At 54.6% G+C, this 21,812-nt stretch overlaps 1 protein-coding gene across 1 annotated transcript in view; it reads left to right on the plus strand.

Moving 5' to 3' along the window:
* Nucleotides 1–20,823, plus strand: part of TMEM72 (transmembrane protein 72) — a 35,236-nt gene extending 14,413 nt beyond the window's left edge. Inside the window, exons 2-5 of the mRNA XM_075610272.1 lie at nucleotides 3,627–3,693; nucleotides 13,520–13,591; nucleotides 18,325–18,464; nucleotides 19,589–20,823. Of these exons, the coding sequence (XP_075466387.1) occupies nucleotides 3,627–3,693; nucleotides 13,520–13,591; nucleotides 18,325–18,464; nucleotides 19,589–20,064 (755 nt within the window). The 3' untranslated portion in view covers nucleotides 20,065–20,823. The remainder of the gene's footprint in view (nucleotides 1–3,626; nucleotides 3,694–13,519; nucleotides 13,592–18,324; nucleotides 18,465–19,588) is intronic.
* Nucleotides 20,824–21,812: the final 989 nt, after the last annotated feature.

The raw sequence follows: 21,812 nt of genomic DNA on the forward strand, positions 1-21,812 counted from the left end.
CATGACAACGGAATGCCTCATGGCGCCGAGGCGTCACAGCAACGTGATGCCGCGTGACGCCACGTCGCGCCCCGTTGTCATGGCAACGCAGAGCCGTTTGACGTCGCACTGCCATGTTGATGGGTTTTGCCGGGAGTTATGTCGCCGCCCGGAGATTTTTTCAGCTAACCCCGGAGATACGTGGCCGAAACCCGGAGTGGTGGCAACCCAGCGTGGCAATAGGACGCCGTGACATCATCCGGTGCAGCGTCCTATTTTCCCATGTGACGCGAGAGCTTTAAACTGCAGAGAGATACTGAAAGGGGAAGTATATATACTATACACTTCAAGTTATGGTGAGTGAAAAAGGCGACAAGATACCTCCACCTTGCATGTAGCAAATAAAAAGATCACTTGTGAGCACATTCACATGTCTTAGACAGGTCTGCAGCCCATTATCCCCAGCATACAGTGCTCCCACTGCAGCAAGGGATTCTGGGAAATCTTAGATCGCGTCTTAGACTTAGATCGCAGACTTAGAACTATGCAACTAATTGTGACAGATTTATTATAAATCATTCTTCCTGGTAATGTACAGGTCAATAAGAATCTATATTAGTGTTAGGACCCTTGATATGTGGTCTGCCTTGGAGGGGCTCAAGGGCTTACGACACTTTGGCCAAAGAGTTAAACTAAAAGACCATTTTATTCAAAAGATATCTAGATATATAGGCACTGTACCGTGTATTTGTGTCAATGGCTGTAGCACTGGGCTCTGTCTGTGTTTCATGTTTTGTCTCTGTTTTTAAATATATATTGCCATGCTCAGTAGCACTCCTCTTTGACACCTATACGCATATATATATGTTGTGGCTATTTTGGGGGTTCAATATGAGTTTATAGGGGTTCTGTATATTCTGGGAAATTACATGCAAATGAGCACACCGTGTCACCTTTTGCATGAAATCCATTTTTACATGGAACCCTTATAAGCTAATACTTGCTGTTAACACAGCTTTTAAGCACAGTATGGGACTCAGATGCAAAGCCAGAGAAACCATTCACAGACATGTTTCACCTGTATATATATATATATATATATATACTTCCAAATTGCTATAAACCTTTTCATTCTGATAACATACGACTCCCTGCACTCACCCGCTGGGTTTCAGTCCAGCGATGCCTGCGCGTTTCACTTATCTAATTGGGGTGTAAAGATAACATTATGCTGCTGTGCTGTGATTGGGCAGAAATAAGTGCTCCTTTCTTCCCTCTGAATGCACAAATATTATACCCAGTGCAACTATATTATCGCACAGCGTTATTCCCGAACCCCACGTACACCGTAATCTCCCCTCCCCCCGCAGGGGGTGTCATTATATCACTCTGTACCGCGCCTCAGCATATGTTGAATACTAAGCTCTGTGGCCAAGAAAGGACACCCCCGATGCCTCGCTCCATGTTCCCCCGTGCCACGCGTGTAACGTGTCACTAGAACGCTATATACCAGCGCTATCTCCCCTCGCTCACGCTGCGGTTCTCGGCTCCGCTTGAGCTGCTCACAGAGACTTTTCCGTGGTTAGTTTTGGGCCAGAGAATGTAACCCTTTGGGGTTTGGGCCTTGAACGGCGTTCTGGTAATCAGCCGGCGATGAGAGACGTGTCGCGCAGCGCTCACAGCGAGACATGTTCCGCGCGACCTTCGCCCTTTTTGGTCCCCTCAGAAAACGCTGTAACTGTATCCCGGATAATGCCGATCTCTCCCCCATTGCCCCGAGAGAGGGTAACTGTGTCCCGGATAATGCCGATCCCTCCCCCATTGCCCCGAGAGAGGGTAACTGTATCCCGGATAATGCCGATCTCTCCCCCATTGCCCCGAGAGAGGGTAACTGTATCCCGGATAATGCCGATCTCTCCCCCATTGCCCCGAGAGAGGGTAACTATGTCCCGTCTCACTGTTTGATGAGGGGGGTTTGGGAAAATATACATATTTTAAAATCATTTTTGGAACAGAAGCCAGTCCCACGTCTCAATTTACAGAAAACTGTCAGAACCTGTGTATAGAACCTGTGTATAGAACCTGTGTATAGTAACATGTCGTGTATTTCAAAGAGGCGGCAGTCACCGGGGTTTAACCCATTAGCTCAGGGGCAGCCAACTCCAGTCCGCCAGGGCCACCAACAGGACAGGTTTTCAGGATATCCCTGGTTCAGCACAGGTGGCTCAATCAGTGGCTAAGACGAAGACTAAGGCCTCGGGCATGGTCGGCGCTTATGCGCTGACCCGTGCTGACCCGCGCTGCTGCTCAGCACTGAGCCCCTGCAGGCGCAATGAGAGCGGCTTTAGCAGGGGCTCGCACACGCGTCCGCACGCTTGGGGAAGCGTGTGTCTGACGGCGTTTTGAAATTTGGCGCTCGCTGGAGCGCAGGGCCGGTCACGTGAGCGGATCGCCCAATGAGGGCGAACCAGCTCCGTGACGTCACTGGCCCGCCCCCAGAGCCGCCCCCGACACGCCCACGGACGGCGCGCTGTGTAAGGCCAGGGAAAGCACCGCTTTCCCTGAGCCTCCGCGCGCCTCCGCAATGTTTTGGGCACTATGTCCCAGGCCTAAGAAATTAAGCCACCTGTGCTGAAGCAGAGATATCCTGAAAGCCTGACCTGTTGGGGGGTCTTGAGGACAGAGGTTGAGACCCCCTGCATTAACCTCGTGGGGTTTGCTCCTAAATCACATTGCACCCCCCTTGGAGATGAGCGGCGGCCGTGGCTGTAATTAGGAATGTGGGTACAGAGTGAAGTGTTGCTGGATCATTCTGCTCTGAAAGGGAAGGGGCTTTTTATTCAGCAGCAGCTCATGGCTTCAAAACCGGGCTTCCTTGCACATCAATCTCTATATCACCATCTCTTCACTGGTCCCCACAGCATCTCAGCACTCACCTGCCCCCCCCCCCCCCTGTAACCCTGCTCACCTCCCTAAATACCACTGTGTGCACGTGTGACTCACATGTGGATTGTAAGCGCAGAAGGGTGTTCTCTGGGGTCAGAGGTGATGAATCCTGCTCCCAGCGCAGACCTTAACCACTGCAGCAGCCACTCTGCAACATTATGTGGTCCTACTCTGCCACCTGGTGTTCACTGCGAAGTACTGCAGGCGTACATAACACTGCATTGATCATGCTGTATGTACAGTATATATTTATTTACATAGCACCAACAGTGTTCCCAGTGCTGTGCAATAGAGGACAAGTAGAGTACAAAGTGGGGATAAGAGCAGCAAGTAACTGACAAGATAATTAAATTGCGGCTCGGCCCCAAAGAGCTCACGGTATAAGAAGTAGTATACAGTATTGGGAGACTTATAGAAGCAGCCGGAGTATACGGGCAGCCCGGGGGGGGGGGGGGGGGGGGTCACTCGCAGCTGGAAGCAGTAGGAGAGGCGTTGTTCTTTCGCAGGTCTGCAGCCTGCCTTCCCCCGTTATCTCTTAGCATACAATGCCTCCACTGCAACTGGGGACTCTGGGTTATGACATGCAAATGATCCATAATGACCTGCACTCCTATAAGCGCATCCCTGCCGCATTACATATGGATCACTGATAAATGAAGTGGCATTAACACGTGGAACCGTGTCTTTCTCCCATTCTGCAGTGCTGATAGGGGTCGGGATTGAGACACTGCAGCAGGGGCAGTTCCCCAGCCTGGCTTACTATTTACTGTGAGTATATGCAGCCCTATATAAATCTACACCCCTATATAAATCTACACCTCTATATAAATCTACACCCCTATATAAAGCGACACACAGACTATTCTTGTGTCTCTACTCCCCGCTTTTTGTGTAACCCCTTTCGTAGTGCCTCAGATTGTCTTCCCCTGTATGTCCTCTTTTTGTCATACAATGTAATTGTCTGCCCACATTTGTACTGCGCAACGCAATATGTGAGTGCCATCCCAATAAAAGATAATAAAATATACGCATACAGTACATGGTATATATAACAAAACAAAAAAATATTTGTAAAAATGATATATATATATATATATATATATATATATATATATATATATGTGTGTATGTATAGCAACTGTAAATATTACTGTATATTCATTTGCATGTCTTAGATAGGTCTGCAGCCCTGTCTTTCACCATTATCGCCCAGCACACAGCACTTCCACTGCAGCAAGGGATTCTGGGAAATGACATGCAAATGAGCACACAGTGCCACCTTTTGTCTCAAGCTGATATTACACGAGCAACCCTTAATGTGTGCTCATTTGCATGTCATTTCCCAGAATCCCTTGCTGCAGTGGAAGTGCTGTGTGCTGGGTGATAATGGTGAAAGGCGGGATTGCAGACCTGTCTAAGACATGCAAATGAGTATACGGTAATTTTTACATTTGCTATATGCTTTGCTGTGGAGGGTTTTTGTCACTTTTTTTTACCCACCATAACCTTAATAAGTGTGGTATATATATGTATATAGACACGTGCATATAAAACATGATATAGCATTGCATGAACAGTGGTACAGATTAATACAAAGGTAGCTCATGTAGATATATCAGCAGTGAGAGACAGAAACACTGTCCCCAAGAGCTTACAGTCTGCCAGTGTAGTGATAAACGCTTCGTATAACTCCAGCACGTCCCACGATGCAGCACAGCGGTAACCAGAGATACCGTAAGCATTAACGCGGATCTTTATAAATCCAGCTTTTGCACAATAATATTTTTGCATTTGCGCATATTCATATAAATAACTGAAAAGCAACGTGGCTAATACTGTGAGCTTCCCTTCAAGAAAAGTACCGCTACTTTTTAATAGCACTATGACCACTAATAACGGTGTTCCTCGGCCTCTCTGTGAGTGTGTGTTCCCCGGCCTCTCTGTGAGTGTGTGTTCCCCGGCCTCTCTGTGAGTGTGTGTTCCCCGGCCTCTCTGTGAGTGTGTGTTCCTCGGCCTCTCTGTGAGTGTGTTCCCCGGCCTCTCTGTGAGTGTGTGTTCCCCGGCCTCTCTGTGAGTGTGTTCCCCGGCCTCTCTGTGAGTGTGTGTTCCCTGGCCTCTCAGTGAGTGTGTGCTCCTCGGCCTCTCAGTGAGTGTGTTCCCCAGACCCTCTGTGGGTGTGTTCCCCAGCCCATCTGTGAGTGTGTGTTCCCCGGCCTCTCTGTGAGTGTGTGTTCCCCAGCCTCTCTGTGAGTGTGTTCCCCGGCCCCTCTGTGAGTGTGTTCCCCGGCCTCTCTGTGAGTGTGTTCCCCGGCCTCTCTGTGAGTGTGTTCCCCGGCCTCTCTGTGAGTGTGTGTTCCCCGGCCTCTGTGAGTGTGTGTTCCCCGGCCTCTGTGAGTGTGTGTTCCCCGGCCTCTGTGTGAGTGTGTGTTCCTCTGCCTCTCTGTGAGTGTGTTCCCCAGCCTCTCTATGAGTGTATTCCTCGGCCTCTCTGTGAGTGTGTTCCCCAGACTCTCTGTGAGTGTGTGTGTTCCCCGGCCTCTCTGTGAGTGTGTGTTCCCCGGCCTCTCTGTGAGTGTGTGTTCCCCGGCCTCTCTGTGAGTGTGTGTTCCCCGGCCTCTGTGTGAGTGTGTGTTCCTCTGCCTCTCTGTGAGTGTGTTCCCCAGCCTCTCTATGAGTGTATTCCTCGGCCTCTCTGTGAGTGTGTTCCCCAGACTCTCTGTGAGTGTGTGTTCCCCGGCCTCTCTGTGAGTGTGTGTTCCTCTGCCTCCCTGTGAATGTGTGTTCCTTGGCCTCTCTGTGAGTGTGTGTTCCTAGGCCTCCCTGTGAGTGTGTGTTCCTCTGCCTCTCTGTGAGTGTGTGTTCCTCGGCCTCTCTGTGAGTGTGTGTTCCTCTGCCTCTCTGTGAGTGTGTGTTCCTCGGCCTCTCTGTGAGTGTGTTCCCCAGCTCCTCTCTGAGTGTGTTCCCCGGCCTCTCTGTGAGTGTGTGTTCCCCGGCCTCTCTGTGAGTGTGTGTTCCTCGGCCTCTCTGAGTGTGTTCCTCGGCCTCTCTGTGAGTGTGTTCCCCGGCCCCTCTGTGAGTGTGTTCCCCGGCCCCTCTGTGAGTGTGTTCCCCGGCCCCTCTGTGAGTGTGTTCCCCGGCCCCTCTGTGAGTGTGTTCCCCGGCCCCTCTGTGAGTGTGTTCCCCGGCCCCTCTGTGAGTGTGTTCCCCGGCCTCTCTGTGAGTGTGTTCCTCGGCCTCTCTGTGAGTGTGTTCCCCAGCCTCTCTGTGAGTGTGTTCCTCGGCCTCTCTGTGAGTGTGTGTTCCTCGGCCTCTCTGTGAGTGTGTTCCCCGGCACCTCTGTGAGCGGGTGTTCCCCGGCCCCTCTGTGAGTGTGTTCCTCGGCCTCCCTGTGAGTGTGTGTTCCCCGGCCTCCCTGTGAGTGTGTATTCCCCAGCCTCCCTGTGAGTGTGTGTTCCTCTGCCTCTGTCCGTGAGTGTGTTCCCCAGCCCCTCTGTGTGTGTTCCTCGGCCTCTCTGTGAGTGTGTTCCCAGGCCCCTCTGTGAGTGTGTGTTCCTCGGCCTCTCTGTGAGTGTGTTCCTCGGCCTCTCTGTGAGTGTGTTCCCAGGCCCCTCTGTGAGTGTGTGTTCCTCGGCCTCTCTGTGAGTGTGTTCCACGGCCCCTCTGTGAGTGTGTTCCCCGGCCCCTCTGTGAGTGTGTTCCCCGGCCCCTCTGTGAGTGTGTTCCCCGGCCCCTCTGTGAGTGTGTGTTCCCCGGCCTCTCTGTGAGTGTGTTCCTCGGCCTCTCTGTGAGTGTGTTCCCCAGCCTCTCTGTGAGTGTGTTCCTCGGCCTCTCTGTGAGTGTGTTCCCCAGCCTCTCTGTGAGTGTGTTCCTCGGCCTCTCTGTGAGTGTGTTCCTCGTCCTCTCTGTGAGTGTGTTCCCCGGCACCTCTGTGAGCGGGTGTTCCTCGGCCTCCCTGTGAGTGTGTGTTCCCCGGCCTCCCTGTGAGTGTGTATTCCCCAGCCTCCCTGTGAGTGTGTGTTCCTCTGCCTCTGTCCGTGAGTGTGTTCCCCAGCCCCTCTGTGAGTGTGTTCCTCGGCCTCTCTGTGAGTGTGTTCCCAGGCCCCTCTGTGAGTGTGTGTTCCTCGGCCTCTCTGTGAGTGTGTTCCTCTGCCTCTCTGTGAGTGTGTTCCCTGGCCCCTCTGTGAGTGTGTTCCCCGGCCCCTCTGTGAGTGTGTTCCCCGGCCCCTCTGTGAGTGTGTTCCCCGGCCTCTCTGTGAGTGTGTTCCCCGGCCCCTCTGTGAGTGTGTTCCTCGGCCTCTCTGTGAGTGTGTTCCCCGGCCCCTCTGTGAGTGTGTTCCCCGGCCCCTCTGTGAGTGTGTTCCCCGGCCCCTCTGTGAGTGTGTTCCCCGGCCCCTCTGTGAGTGTGTTCCCCGGCCCCTCTGTGAGTGTGTTCCCCGGCCCCTCTGTGAGTGTGTTCCCCGGCCCCTCTGTGAGTGTGTTCCCCGGCCCCTCTGTGAGTGTGTTCCCCGGCCCCTCTGTGAGTGTGTGTTCCCCGGCCTCTCTGTGAGTGTGTTCCTCGGCCTCTCTGTGAGTGTGTTCCCCGGCACCTCTGTGAGCGGGTGTTCCTCGGCCTCCCTGTGAGTGTGTGTTCCCCGGCCTCCCTGTGAGTGTGTATTCCCCAGCCTCCCTGTGAGTGTGTGTTCCTCTGCCTCTGTCCGTGAGTGTGTTCCCCAGCCCCTCTGTGAGTGTGTTCCTCGGCCTCTCTGTGAGTGTGTTCCCAGGCCCCTCTGTGAGTGTGTGTTCCTCGGCCTCTCTGTGAGTGTGTTCCTCTGCCTCTCTGTGAGTGTGTTCCCTGGCCCCTCTGTGAGTGTGTTCCCCGGCGCCTCTGTGAGTGTGTTCCCCGGCCCCTCTGTGAGTGTGTTCCCCGGCCTCTCTGTGAGTGTGTTCCCCGGCCCCTCTGTGAGTGTGTTCCCCGGCCCCTCTGTGAGTGTGTTCCCCGGCCCCTCTGTGAGTGTGTTCCCCGGCCCCTCTGTGAGTGTGTTCCCCGGCCCCTCTGTGAGTGTGTTCCCCGGCCCCTCTGTGAGTGTGTTCCCCGGCCCCTCTGTGAGTGTGTTCCCCGGCCCCTCTGTGAGTGTGTTCCCCGGCCCCTCTGTGAGTGTGTTCCCCGGCCCCTCTGTGAGTGTGTTCCCCGGCCCCTCTGTGAGTGTGTTCCCCGGCCCCTCTGTGAGTGTGTGTTCCCCGGCCTCTCTGTGAGTGTGTTCCTCGGCCTCTCTGTGAGTGTGTTCCCCAGCCTCTCTGTGAGTGTGTTCCTCGGCCTCTCTGTGAGTGTGTGTTCCTCGGCCTCTCTGTGAGTGTGTTCCCCGGCACCTCTGTGAGCGGGTGTTCCCCGGCCCCTCTGTGAGTGTGTTCCTCGGCCTCCCTGTGAGTGTGTGTTCCCCGGCCTCCCTGTGAGTGTGTATTCCCCAGCCTCCCTGTGAGTGTGTGTTCCTCTGCCTCTGTCCGTGAGTGTGTTCCCCAGCCCCTCTGTGAGTGTGTTCCTCGGCCTCTCTGTGAGTGTGTTCCCAGGCCCCTCTGTGAGTGTGTGTTCCTCGGCCTCTCTGTGAGTGTGTTCCTCTGCCTCTCTGTGAGTGTGTTCCCTGGCCCCTCTGTGAGTGTGTTCCCCGGCCCCTCTGTGAGTGTGTTCCACGGCCCCTCTGTGAGTGTGTTCCCCGGCCCCTCTGTGAGTGTGTTCCCCGGCCCCTCTGTGAGTGTGTTCCCCGGCCCCTCTGTGAGTGTGTGTTCCCCGGCCTCTCTGTGAGTGTGTTCCTCGGCCTCTCTGTGAGTGTGTTCCCCAGCCTCTCTGTGAGTGTGTTCCTCGGCCTCTCTGTGAGTGTGTTCCCCAGCCTGTCTGTGAGTGTGTTCCTCGGCCTCTCTGTGAGTGTGTTCCTCGGCCTCTCTGTGAGTGTGTTCCCCGGCACCTCTGTGAGCGGGTGTTCCTCGGCCTCCCTGTGAGTGTGTGTTCCCCGGCCTCCCTGTGAGTGTGTATTCCCCAGCCTCCCTGTGAGTGTGTGTTCCTCTGCCTCTGTCCGTGAGTGTGTTCCCCAGCCCCTCTGTGAGTGTGTTCCTCGGCCTCTCTGTGAGTGTGTTCCCAGGCCCCTCTGTGAGTGTGTGTTCCTCGGCCTCTCTGTGAGTGTGTTCCTCGGCCTCTCTGTGAGTGTGTGTTCCTCGGCCTCTCTGTGAGTGTGTTCCCCGGCACCTCTGTGAGCGGGTGTTCCCCGGCCCCTCTGTGAGTGTGTTCCTCTGCCTCCCTGTGAGTGTGTGTTCCCCGGCCTCCCTGTGAGTGTGTATTCCCCAGCCTCCCTGTGAGTGTGTGTTCCTCTGCCTCTGTCCGTGAGTGTGTTCCCCAGCCCCTCTGTGAGTGTGTTCCTCGGCCTCTCTGTGAGTGTGTTCCCAGGCCCCTCTGTGAGTGTGTGTTCCTCGGCCTCTCTGTGAGTGTGTTCCTCTGCCTCTCTGTGAGTGTGTTCCCTGGCCCCTCTGTGAGTGTGTTCCCCGGCCCCTCTGTGAGTGTGTTCCCCGGCCCCTCTGTGAGTGTGTTCCCCGGCCTCTCTGTGAGTGTGTTCCCCGGCCCCTCTGTGAGTGTGTTCCTCGGCCTCTCTGTGAGTGTGTGTTCCTCGGCCTCTCTGTGAGTGTGTGTTCCTTGGCTTCTCTGTGAGTGTATTCCCCGGCCTCTCTGTGAGTGTGTTCCCCAGCCCCTCTGTGAGTGTGTTCCCCGGCCTCTCTGTGAGTGTGTTCCTCTGCCTCTCTGTGAGTGTATTCCCCGGCCTCTCTGTGAGTGTGTTCCCCGGCCTCTCTGTGAGTGTGTTCCTCTGCCTCTCTGTGAGTGTATTCCCCGGCCTCTCTGTGAGTGTGTTCCCCAGCCCCTCTGTGAGTGTGTTCCCCGGCCTCTCTGTGAGTGTGTTCCCCGGCCTCTCTGTGAGTGTGTGTTCCTCGGCCTCTCTGTGAGTGTGTTCCCCGGCCTCTCTGTGAGTGCATTCCTCGGCCTCTCTGTGAGTGTGTGTTCCTCGGCCTCTCTGTGAGTGTGTGTTCCTCGGCTTCTCTGTGAGTGTATTCCCCGGCCTCTCTGTGAGTGTGTTCCCCAGCCCCTCTGTGAGTGTGTGTTCCTCGGCCTCTCTGTGAGTGTGTTCCCCGGCCTCTCTGTGAGTGTGTGTTCCTCGGCCTCTCTGTGAGTGTGTTCCCCGGCCTCTCTGTGAGTGTGTTCCCCAGCCTCTCTGTGAGTGTGTTCCCCGGCCTCTCTGTGAGTGTGTGTTCCCCGGCCTCTCTGTGAGTGTGTTCCCCGGCCTCTCTGTGAGTGTGTTCCCCGGCCTCTCTGTGAGTGTGTGTTCCTCGGCCTCTCTGTGAGTGTGTTCCCCGGCCTCTCTGTGAGTGTGTGTTCCTCGGCCTCTCTGTGAGTGTGTTCCTCGGCCTCTCTGTGAGTGTGTTCCCCGGCCTCTCTGTGAGTGTGTGTGTTCCCCGGCCTCTCTGTGAGTGTGTTCCTCTGCCCCTCTGTGAGTGTGTGTCTCGGCCTCTCTGTGAGTGTGTTCCCCGGCCTCTCTGTGAGTGTATTCCTCGGCCTCTCTGTGAGTGTGTGTTCCCCGGCCCCTCTGTGAGTGTGTTCCCCAGCCTCTCTGTGAGTGTGTATCTCGGCCTCTCTGTGAGTGTGTTCCCCGTCCTCTCTGTGAGTGTGTTCCCCGGCCTCTCTGTGAGTGTGTTCCCCGGCCTCTCTGTGAGTGTGTTCCCCGGCCTCTCTGTGAGTGTGTTCCCCGGCCTCTCTGTGAGTGTGTTCCTCGGCCTCTCTGTGAGTGTATTCCTCTGCCTCTCTGTGAGTGTGTGTTCCTCGGCCTCTCTGTGAGTGTGTGTTCCTCGGCCTCTCTGTGAGTGTGTGTTCCCTGGCCCCTCTGTGAGTGTGTGCTCCTCGGCCTCTCTGTGAGTTTGTGTCTCGGCCTCTCTGTGAGTGTGTGTTCCCCGGCCCCTCTGTGAGTTTGTGTTCCCCAGCCTCTCTGTGAGTGTGTTCCCCGGCCTCTCTGTGAGTGTGTTCCCTGGCCTCTCTGTGAGTGTGTGTTCCCCGGTCTCTCTGTGAGTGTGTTCCCCGGCCTCTCTGTGAGTGTGTTCCCCAGCCCCTCTGTGAGTGTGTTCCCCGGCCTCTCTGTGAGTGTGTTCCTCTGCCTCTCTGTGAGTGTATTCCCCGGCCTCTCTGTGAGTGTGTTCCCCGGCCTCTCTGTGAGTGTGTTCCTCTGCCTCTCTGTGAGTGTATTCCCCGGCCTCTCTGTGAGTGTGTTCCCCAGCCCCTCTGTGAGTGTGTTCCCCGGCCTCTCTGTGAGTGTGTTCCCCGGCCTCTCTGTGAGTGTGTGTTCCTCGGCCTCTCTGTGAGTGTGTTCCCCGGCCTCTCTGTGAGTGCATTCCTCGGCCTCTCTGTGAGTGTGTGTTCCTCGGCCTCTCTGTGAGTGTGTGTTCCTCGGCTTCTCTGTGAGTGTATTCCCCGGCCTCTCTGTGAGTGTGTTCCCCAGCCCCTCTGTGAGTGTGTGTTCCTCGGCCTCTCTGTGAGTGTGTTCCCCGGCCTCTCTGTGAGTGTGTGTTCCTCGGCTTCTCTGTGAGTGTGTTCCCCGGCCTCTCTGTGAGTGTGTTCCCCAGCCTCTCTGTGAGTGTGTTCCCCGGCCTCTCTGTGAGTGTGTGTTCCCCGGCCTCTCTGTGAGTGTGTTCCCCGGCCTCTCTGTGAGTGTGTTCCCCGGCCTCTCTGTGAGTGTGTGTTCCTCGGCCTCTCTGTGAGTGTGTTCCCCGGCCTCTCTGTGAGTGTGTGTTCCTCGGCCTCTCTGTGAGTGTGTTCCTCGGCCTCTCTGTGAGTGTGTTCCCCGGCCTCTCTGTGAGTGTGTGTGTTCCCCGGCCTCTCTGTGAGTGTGTTCCTCTGCCCCTCTGTGAGTGTGTGTCTCGGCCTCTCTGTGAGTGTGTTCCCCGGCCTCTCTGTGAGTGTATTCCTCGGCCTCTCTGTGAGTGTGTGTTCCCCGGCCCCTCTGTGAGTGTGTTCCCCAGTCTCTCTGTGAGTGTGTATCTCGGCCTCTCTGTGAGTGTGTTCCCCGTCCTCTCTGTGAGTGTGTTCCCCGGCCTCTCTGTGAGTGTGTTCCCCGGCCTCTCTGTGAGTGTGTTCCCCGGCCTCTCTGTGAGTGTGTTCCCCGGCCTCTCTGTGAGTGTGTTCCTCGGCCTCTCTGTGAGTGTATTCCTCTGCCTCTCTGTGAGTGTTTGTTCCTCGGCCTCTCTGTGAGTGTGTGTTCCTCGGCCTCTCTGTGAGTGTGTGTTCCCTGGCCCCTCTGTGAGTGTGTGCTCCTCGGCCTCTCTGTGAGTTTGTGTCTCGGCCTCTCTGTGAGTGTGTGTTCCCCGGCCCCTCTGTGAGTTTGTGTTCCCCAGCCTCTCTGTGAGTGTGTTCCCCGGCCTCTCTGTGAGTGTGTTCCCTGGCCTCTCTGTGAGTGTGTGTTCCCCGGCCTCTCTGTGAGTGTGTTCCCCGGCCTCTCTGTGAGTGTATTCCTCGGCCTCTCTGTGAGTGTGTGTTCCTCGGCATCTCTGTGAGTGTGTGTTCCCCAGCCTCTCTGTGAGTGTGTATCTCGGCCTCTCTGTGAGTGTGTTCCTCGGCCTCTCTGTGAGTGTGTGTTCCTCGGCCTCTCTGTGAGTATGTGTTCCTCGGCCTCTCTGTGAGTGTGTGTTCCCCGGCCTCTCTGTGAGTGTGTGTCTCGGCCTCTCTGTGAGTGTGTTCCCCGGCCCCTCTGTGAGTGTGTGTTCCTCGGCCTCTCTGTGAGTGTGTGTTCCCCGGCCTCTCTGTGAGTGTGTTCCCCGACCCCTCTGTGAGTGTGTGTTCCCCGGCCTCTCTGTGAGTGTGTGTCTCGGCCTCTCTGTGAGTGTGTTCCCCGGCCCCTCTGTGAGTGTGTGTTCCCCGGCCTCTCTGTGAGTGTGTGTCTCGGCCCCTCTGTGAGTGTGTTCCCCGGCCCCTCTGTGAGTGTGTGTTCCCCGGCCTCTCTGTGAGTGTGTGTCTCGGCCTCTCTGTGAGTGTGTGTCTCGGCCTCTCTGTGAGTGTGTGTTCCCCGGCCTCTCTGTGAGTGTGTGTCTCGGCCTCTCTGTGAGTGTGTGTCTCGGCCTCTCTGTGAGTGAGTTCCCCGGCCTCTCTGTGAGTGTGTGTTCCCCGGCCTCTCTGTGAGTGTGTGTTCCCCGGCCTCTCTGTGAGTGTGTTCCCCGGCCTCTCTGTGAGTGTGTTCCCCGGCCTCTCTGTGAGTGTGTTCCCCGGGCCTCTCTGTGAGTGTGTGTTCCCCGGCCTCTCTGTGAGTGTGTGTTCCCCAGCTCCTCTCTGTGAGTGTGTATTCCTCGGCCTCTCTGTGAGTGTGTGTTCCTCGGCCTCTCTGTGAGTGTGTGTTCCTCGGCCTCTCTGTGAGTGTGTGTTCCTCGGCCCCTCTGTGAGTGTGTGTTCCCCGGCCCCTCTGTGAGTGTGTGTCTCGGCCTCTCTGTGAGTGTGTTCCCCGGCCCCTCTGTGAGTGTGTGTTCCCCGGCCCCTCTGTGAGTGTGTTCCCCGGCCCCTCTGTGAGTGTGTCTCACACTGTTCTCTCTGTGTTCCCCTGCCCAGATTCTCTGCCGGAGCAGTGTCTGTCTGTGAGAGCTCCTTCTTCCTGCACCTGCTGCTCACGTCCTGCTTCAGGTAACCCCCGAGATGTATCTCTTCCCTATTCTTGTATTCCTACACAGAGCTGGCAGTGTGCACAGTGCTGCACCGTATCACGTCTCTGCCAGACACCCAGCTCTTCGTGGAAGCTTTCCCTTCACTGTTCCCACGTGGGGCGAGTATTTTCACCCCAACTCCATGTCATCATTAGATTCCATCCAATCCTTTTATAACCGTGGCACGAGCTTAGAGGGTTCATATCAGTGGGGCTGCATTGTAGTGTGTGTGCCGCTGCGGATTCGTTAGGAGGTCTCCCTGTCTGGGACGGGCCAGGGATTAGCTTCAATCTAGCAGATTAATATTTTTTAAAAAATCAGATACTTTTTTTTGCTGTTTTTTGTTCTTTTACATATTTTGTGGTAAACAAATGATTAGGACTTTTTTAAACTTTCTTTGCTCACAGGTTTTTTTTAAAAAATTGCTATCAACGCTCTGTTTGCAAAGTCATTATAACGCCATATAAAATATACATGGCTGATATGGGTGAATCCCGAGATACATACTGTACAGTGTTCCTAAATACACCAGATAAGTAAGGCCGGTACTATAACAGGGCTCCATCTGTCTGTAACGGTGATTCCCCCTCCCGGTAGGAGATTTGGCTATTACTGGGTGTATGGTGCATGTATCTGCTGGTAACAGGAGGGCTGAGTCGTCCGCGGATGGTAGTGGGGACACAGGAACAGGCTTCTGGGGTTCATACCCCACATATCTCCTTAGCAGTGCAGCGCCTCCATCTGCCGTAGGCTCCAGGAACTGAAGGTGATCTCCCACGGTAGAACTATTACCTCTCCCCCCAGTAAGGTCACGCAGCAGGCTGGAGGTATATTACAGGAACGGGTTATTCACTCTGTACAGCACAGTTACACGGCAGGCTGCTGCCCGATGCAGTACTCTCAGCTCTCACTGAATGATGGTCCCTGGACCGTCACTACAGGCCAAGGGCACCCGCAGCCGTCCTAGCTGTTCCCCACCTCCCTAGCAGAGGCAGAGGTATGGTCCACACTCACTCTCCCCCGGAGGGAAGAGCACATGGGAAGGCCCCAATCTCAGGCTCCCAGTGTGTGACCTGCCTTCCTCAGAGGGGGAAGGACCAACTAACTTTAGGGCGGTCCTGCCCTTTAGTACAGCCAGGAGACGGGCACCCCGTTGTCCCAGCTACAACAGGATGTACCACCCCCTGCTGTCACTCAAGTGCCGTACCAAAAGGAAAGGGGAAAACCCCCATACCAACTACTGGCAACCTGATTGTACCAGGGTTTACTGCCAGCCCAAGGGCAGAATAGTAGCCCTCATGTGACCTGGCTACACTCTCCCTCTGGTGGAATCACAATGACCCCGCTTGAGTCCTACATTTTCGGGTACCATCTTCGAATGTAACCTGAACATAACAAGAACATTTCACACACAATGGTGGGTCACAGTCACATATATGCATGATAACACATTTCACTGAATATCGTTATACAGCTAATAATTGAATACAACAATCACATGGCAGAACTAAGGTCCCTCCCAATCTGGAGAACCTGTTTTCAATAGTACAGTAGTGCTCCGGTTCCTTGGCTAACTAATGCTCGGTGTGACTGGACACTGTCACTGAAAATACCCCATTAATGTGGGGTGAGCATAGCAGGGACGGGATGTAGCATTGTGTGTGTGTGCGCACTGAGCATAGCGGGGACGGGATGTAGCATACTGTGTGTGTGTGTGCGCACTGAGCATAGCAGGGACGGGATGTAGCATTGTGTGTGTGTGCGCACTGAGCATAGCAGGGACGGGATGTAGCATACTGTGTGTGTGCGCACTGAGCATAGCGGGGACGGGATGTAGCATACTGTGTGTGTGCACTGAGCATAGCAGGGACGGGATGTAGCATACTGTGTGTGCGCACTGAGCATAGTAGGGACGGGATGTAGCATACTGTGTGTGTGTGCGCACTGAGCATAGCAGGGACGGGATGTAGCATACTGTGTGTGTGTGCGCACTGAGCATAGCAGGGACGGGATGTAGCATACTGTGTGTGTGCGCACTGAGCATAGCAGGGACGGGATGTAGCATACTGTGTGTGTGCGCACTGAGCATAGCGGGGACGGGATGTAGCATACTGTGTGTGTGTGTGCGCACTGAGCATAGCAGGGACGGGGATGTAGCATGCTGTGTGTGTGTGCGCACGGAGCATAGCAAGGACGGGATGTAGCATACTGTGTGTGTGTGCACTGAGCATAGAAGGGACGGGATGTAGCATACTGTGTGTGCGCACTGAGCATAGAAGGGACGGGATGTAGCATACTGTGTGTGTGTGCGCACTGAGCATAGTAGGGACAGGATGTAGCATTCTGTGTGTGTGTGTGCGCACTGAGCATAGCAGGGACGGGATGTAGCATACTGTGTGTGTGTGTGTGCGCACTGAGCATAGCAGGGACGGGATGTAGCATACTGTGTGTGTGTGCACTGAGCATAGCAGGGACGGGATGTAGCATACTGTGTGTGTGTGCACTGAGCATAGCAGGGACGGGATGTAGCATTCTGTGTTTGTGTGCACTGAGCATAGCAGGGACGGGATGTAGCATACTGTGTGTGTGCACTGAGCATAGCAGGGACGGGATGTAGCATACTGTGTGTGTGTGCGCATTGAGCATAGCAGGGACGGAATGTAGCATGCTGTGTGTGTGTGTGTGCGCACTGAGCATAGCAGGGACGGGATGTAGCATACTGTGTGTGTGTGTGTGTGTGCACTGAGCATAGTAGGGACGGGGATGTAGCATACTGTGTGTGTGTGTGTGTGTGCGCACTGAGCATAGCAGGGACGGGGATGTAGCATACTATGTGTGTGTGCGCACAGAGCATAGCAGGGATGGGATGTAGCATTCTGTGTGTGTGTGTGTGTGTGCGCACTGAGCATAGTAGGGACGGGGATGTAGCATACTGTGTGTGTGTGTGTGTGTGCGCACTGAGCATAGCAGGGACGGGGATGTAGCATACTGTGTGTGTGTGCGCACTGAGCATAGCAGGGACGGGATGTAGCATACTGTGTGTGTGTGTGTGTGTGCGCACTGAGCATAGCAGGGACGGGGATGTAGCATACTGTGTGTGTGTGCACTGAGCATATTAGGGACGGGATGTAGCATACTGTGTGTGTGTGCACTGAGCATAGCAGGGACGGGATGTAGCATACTGTGTGTGTGTGCGCACTGAGCATAGTAGGGACGGGATGTAGCATACTGTGTGTGTGCGCACTGAGCATAGCAGGGACGGGATGTAGCATACTGTGTGTGTGCGCACTGAGCTTAGCAGGGACGGGATGTAGTATACTGTGTGTGTGTGTGCGCACTGAGCATAGCAGGGACGGGATGTAGCATTCTGTGTGTGTACGCACTGAGCATAGCAGGGACGGGGATGTAGCATACTGTGTGTGTGTGCACTGAGCATATTAGGGACGGGATGTAGCATACTGTGTGTGTGTGCACTGAGCATAGCAGGGACGGGATGTAGCATACTGTGTGTGTGTGCACTGAGCATAGCAGGGACGGGATGTAGCATACTGTGTGTGCGCACTGAGCATAGCAGGGACGGGATGTAGCATACTGTGTGTGTGTGCGCACTGAGCATAGCAGGGACGGGATGTAGCATACTGTGTGTGTGTGTGCACTGAGCATAGCAGGGACGGGATGTAGCATACGGTGTGTGTGCGCACTGAGCATAGCAGGGACGGGATGTAGCATACGGTGTGTGTGTGTGTGCACTGAGCATAGCAGGGACGGGATGTAGCATACGGTGTGTGTGTGTGCGCACTGAGCATAGCAGGGACGTGATGTAGCATACGGTGTGTGTGTGTGCGCACTGAGCATATTAGGTACGGGATGTAGCATACTGTGTGTGTGTGTGTGCACTGAGCATAGCAGGGACGGGATGTAGCATTCTGTGTGTGTGCGCACTGAGCATAGCAGGGACGGGATGAAGCATACTGTGTGTGTGTGTGCGCACTGAGCATAGTAGGGACAGGATGTAGCATACTGTGTGTGTGCACTGAGCATAGCAGGGACGGGATGTAGCATTCTGTGTGTGTGCGCACTGAGCATAGCAGGGACGGGATGAAGCATACTGTGTGTGTGTGTGCGCACTGAGCATAGCAGGGACGGGATGTAGCATACTGTGTGTGTGTGCGCACTGAGCATAGCAGGGACGGGATGTAGCATACTGTGTGTGTGTGCGCACTGAGCATAGCAGGGACGGGGATGTAGCATACTGTGTGTGTGTGCGCACTGAGCATAGCAGGGACGGGATGTAGCATACTGTGTGTGTGCACTGAGCATAGCAGGGACGGGATGTAGCATACGGTGTGTGTGTGTGCGCACTGAGCATAGCAGGGACGGGATGTAGCGTACTGTGTGTGTGCACTGAGCATAGCAGGGACGGGATGTAGCATACGGTGTGTGTGCACTGAGCATAGCAGGGACGGGATGAAGCATACTGTGTGTGTATGCACTGAGCATAGCAGGGACGGGATGAAGCATACTGTGTGTGTATGCACTGAGCATAGCAGGGACGGGATGAAGCATACTGTGTGTGTATGCACTGAGCATAGCAGGGACGGGATGTAGCATACTGTGTGTGTGTGTGTGTGCGCGCACTGAGCATAGCAGGGACGGGATGGGGGTAACTTACTGTATGAAAGTAATGCCCTAGCCTTGACTCCCCCCCCCCAGGTGCCCGGCCGAGCCTCCGCTGTACGTGTGCTTAGGGAAGACGGCGCGGATAGGCGGATTGCAGAGGTTCCTGGGGTACGGGCTACTCTCCGTGGCTTGCTTCTTGCACCCTGTCCTGGTCTGGCACGTCACTATCCCAGGTAAGTGTGCGTGTCAGTGTATATCCACACGGAGAAGTATGAGGGGGGAAGTGAATGTGTAGCCAGCACAATATATAATAACTTTAATAATACTTTATTACATACAGTATAGCGCTTTCCTCCCAATGGGACACAATGCGCGTGCCGGTTACAGTATAGCGTACGCAGCACGCAGGAATGTTACAGGCACATATATATGCAAAAATAAGCGCTTTCTTCCCCACCTGATGGAAGGTCCTGTGTGGGACGTGAGACGCTGCCATGTACAGTGAGTATACACTCAGACATCGGGTGTTCTCTTGTGGATACAAGTTACACTTTGCTCCCTCAGTAATGAGATCAGGGGTGGGAACGCTTGAAACGTTTCTCGCTTGATATCAGCTTTGTCCATTATATTAATTAACATACATGACCACTATGCAATTATTATTCCTAATTTCTGTATACTTAGGGAATTTGGCAGGGACGTGAGCGCAGCGTACACTGTAATATGTCTGCCGTATTATCGTCCTTCGCTGGCTTCTGTTGAAATGAATGTGAATTGATGCATCTTTAGCTGTGTCCACGCGGAGAATCCCACCGCTGGGAACGGTGACGTGTAACAATGTTCCTCACGTCCTTAAACTGCTTCACACATGTTAAGGCCGCGACGGAGATATCAGGAAATGGGGACAACCAACAGGTGGAGAGAAACACGGCGCGTTCCTCACCGGGACGCGCGCTCCGCCGGTTCCTTCACCTACCCGAGGAGAGGCGGTGCGCCTGAAAGCTGGTATCTTTTGGCATGTTCCTGGGAAGTAAAAATGGGGATTTGAATGAAGAATTTACTCTTCATTTACCCGTGTGAAGGAACCTCCAGACCGTGTGTCTCTTAGTGATGTCCCTATTTCCTTGTATTCATTTGGTGGAGCCACTAGCACCATTGAACATTTCACGCCGCCCTGTACATGTGCCCCTTGTGTATTGTTTGTCTCTTTGGTTGTGGCTGAAGTATTCAACACAGGTGTTCTAGGTAGGATATATATATCTCCTATTTTCCATTCCAGAGGCTTAACCACAAGACTTTCTCCTTACTGGCATCATGCTTTATTTCCCTCATTCACTTACACCTCCCTGTCTCCCAGGCTCCATGCTTATTGTCACTGGTGTGGCCTACCTTCTGCTGAGCAAGCGGAAGAAGACCAAGCTGGGCAAGGAGTGCATCGCTCAGGCCGAGTACTACACAGATCCATCCGCCACTGCCATTGCCATGACCGGAGCTGGGGACACGGAACAGACCTACACGTTCAACAGCTCCCTGAGAGAGAAGAGAGAGTCCCTCCTTACCCAGATGAGGAGCGTCCTCAAAGTGAAAAGGGACCGTCAGCCGCCCAGGACCACAGGCTCGGAAAAAGACCCCATGGACAACTCAACGGATGTGACCGGCCAAAAAAAGCATGTCCACTTCGAAGAGAAGGTCATTAAGATTATCCCAACAGAGGGGATCCTGGAAGATCAGGACAGCGAATTGGAGGAGACCACCTTAGACACAGCCCCCATCATAGCCACAGAGGGCAGACCAGTCCTCGGCACCTTACCCATGACCCCTGGCCTCTTCTGAAGACATGGTTTGGTGGTTAATGTGTTGGACCTAAACAGTCAAGACTCTTGGTTCTATTTTCAGACTGGATCATGACACAATGGGAGTAACCAATCGGCCCCCACGAAGTCCCTAGGCCGAGGGGGATGTACATGTCCCGGACTTATGACTTTGCTGGTAATGTAAGACACTGAGAGAGTCTTCCTCTGCTTGTGGGACAATTTTGGCATGACTCCTGTTTAAGTGATCACTTACAATTTTGGGAAATGTAGAGCAGGTGAGAAGACTGCCCTCTACCTGCCGAGGTGAGAGGACTGCCCTCTACCTGCCGAGGTGAGAGGACTGCCCTCTACCAGCCGAGGTGAGAGGACAGCCCTCTACCTGCCGAGGTGAGAGGACAGCCCTCTACCTGCCGAGGTGAGAGGACTGCCCTCTACCTGCCGAGGTGAGAGGACTGCCCTCTACCTGCCGAGGTGAGAGGACTGCCCTCTACCTGCCGAGGTGAGAGGACAGCCCTCTACCTGCCGAGGTGAGAGGACAGCCCTCTACCTGCCGAGGTGAGAGGACTGCCCTCTACCTGCCGAGGTGAGAGGACTGCCCTCTACCTGCCGAGGTGAGAGGACTGCCCTCTACCTGCCGAGGTGAGAGGACAGCCGAGGTGAGAGGACTGCCCTCTACCTGCCGAGGTGAGAGGACAGCCCTCTAACTGCCGAGGTGAGAGGACTGCCCTCTACCTGCCGAGGTGAGAGGACTGCCCTCTACCTGCCGAGGTGAGAGGACTGCCCTCTACCTGCCGAGGTGAGAGGACTGCCCTCTACCTGCCGAGGTGAGAGGACTGCCCTCTACCTGCCGAGGTGAGAGGACTGCCCTCTACCTGCCGAGGTGAGAGGACAGCCCTCTAACTGCCGAGGTGAGAGGACTGCCCTCTACCTGCCGAGGTGAGAGGACTGCCCTCTGCCTGCCGAGGTGAGAGGACTGCCCTCTACCTGCCGAGGTGAGAGGACTGCCCTCTACCTGCCGAGGTGAGAGGACTGCCCTCTGCCTGCCGAGGTGAGAGGACAGCCCTCTACCTGCCGAGGTGAGAGGACTGCCCTCTACCTGCCGAGGTGAGAGGACTGCCCTCTACCTGCCGAGGTGAGAGGACTGCCCTCTATATCAGATATCTTAAACTCTATTGCTTGACAAATGGTGGCAAAACCTACCAACCATCCATGTAATCCCCGATTTCCAACGGAGAAAGATACTGAAGGGGTGAGAAGACATCTTTAAATGTCACTCAGATATGACTTCCCTCGTTGTTGGGTGTCTCCGTGCCCCGTCAGTAACACTGTAACATTTATACGCACTAATACGTATTGCTGCAGCTTGTAAGACTTTGCGATTCTGTTTGCGGCCCTGTTTTGTATTATAATTACTATTAGACCCTGTGTATATCTTACATCGTTAACCATGTACCCACATCTTCAGATTACACGCCTCCGTATCATTTAACATGCAGAGGAATCATTCCATGAGAGAGCTCCCAAGTCAATATAGGAAGAAAGGATTCCCGGACATACAGATCTCACAGTCGAAGTGTGTTATAACCGGGTTTTGACTTAGAAGAAGAAAAGGTGTGTGTGTGTGTGTGTGTGTGTCTTGTAACAACACATAACATCTCACTATAAAGCTCATGACTGCACTTATATAACGTATGGTACTGTGGTTGTGTCTGAGCAGGGACCTGACAGAAGGATATGAAATAGATTGGGAATATTCTCCATGTAATG

Source organism: Ascaphus truei, chromosome 8 (assembly GCF_040206685.1).
Source record: "Ascaphus truei isolate aAscTru1 chromosome 8, aAscTru1.hap1, whole genome shotgun sequence".
Classification (NCBI taxonomy): domain Eukaryota; kingdom Metazoa; phylum Chordata; class Amphibia; order Anura; family Ascaphidae; genus Ascaphus; species Ascaphus truei.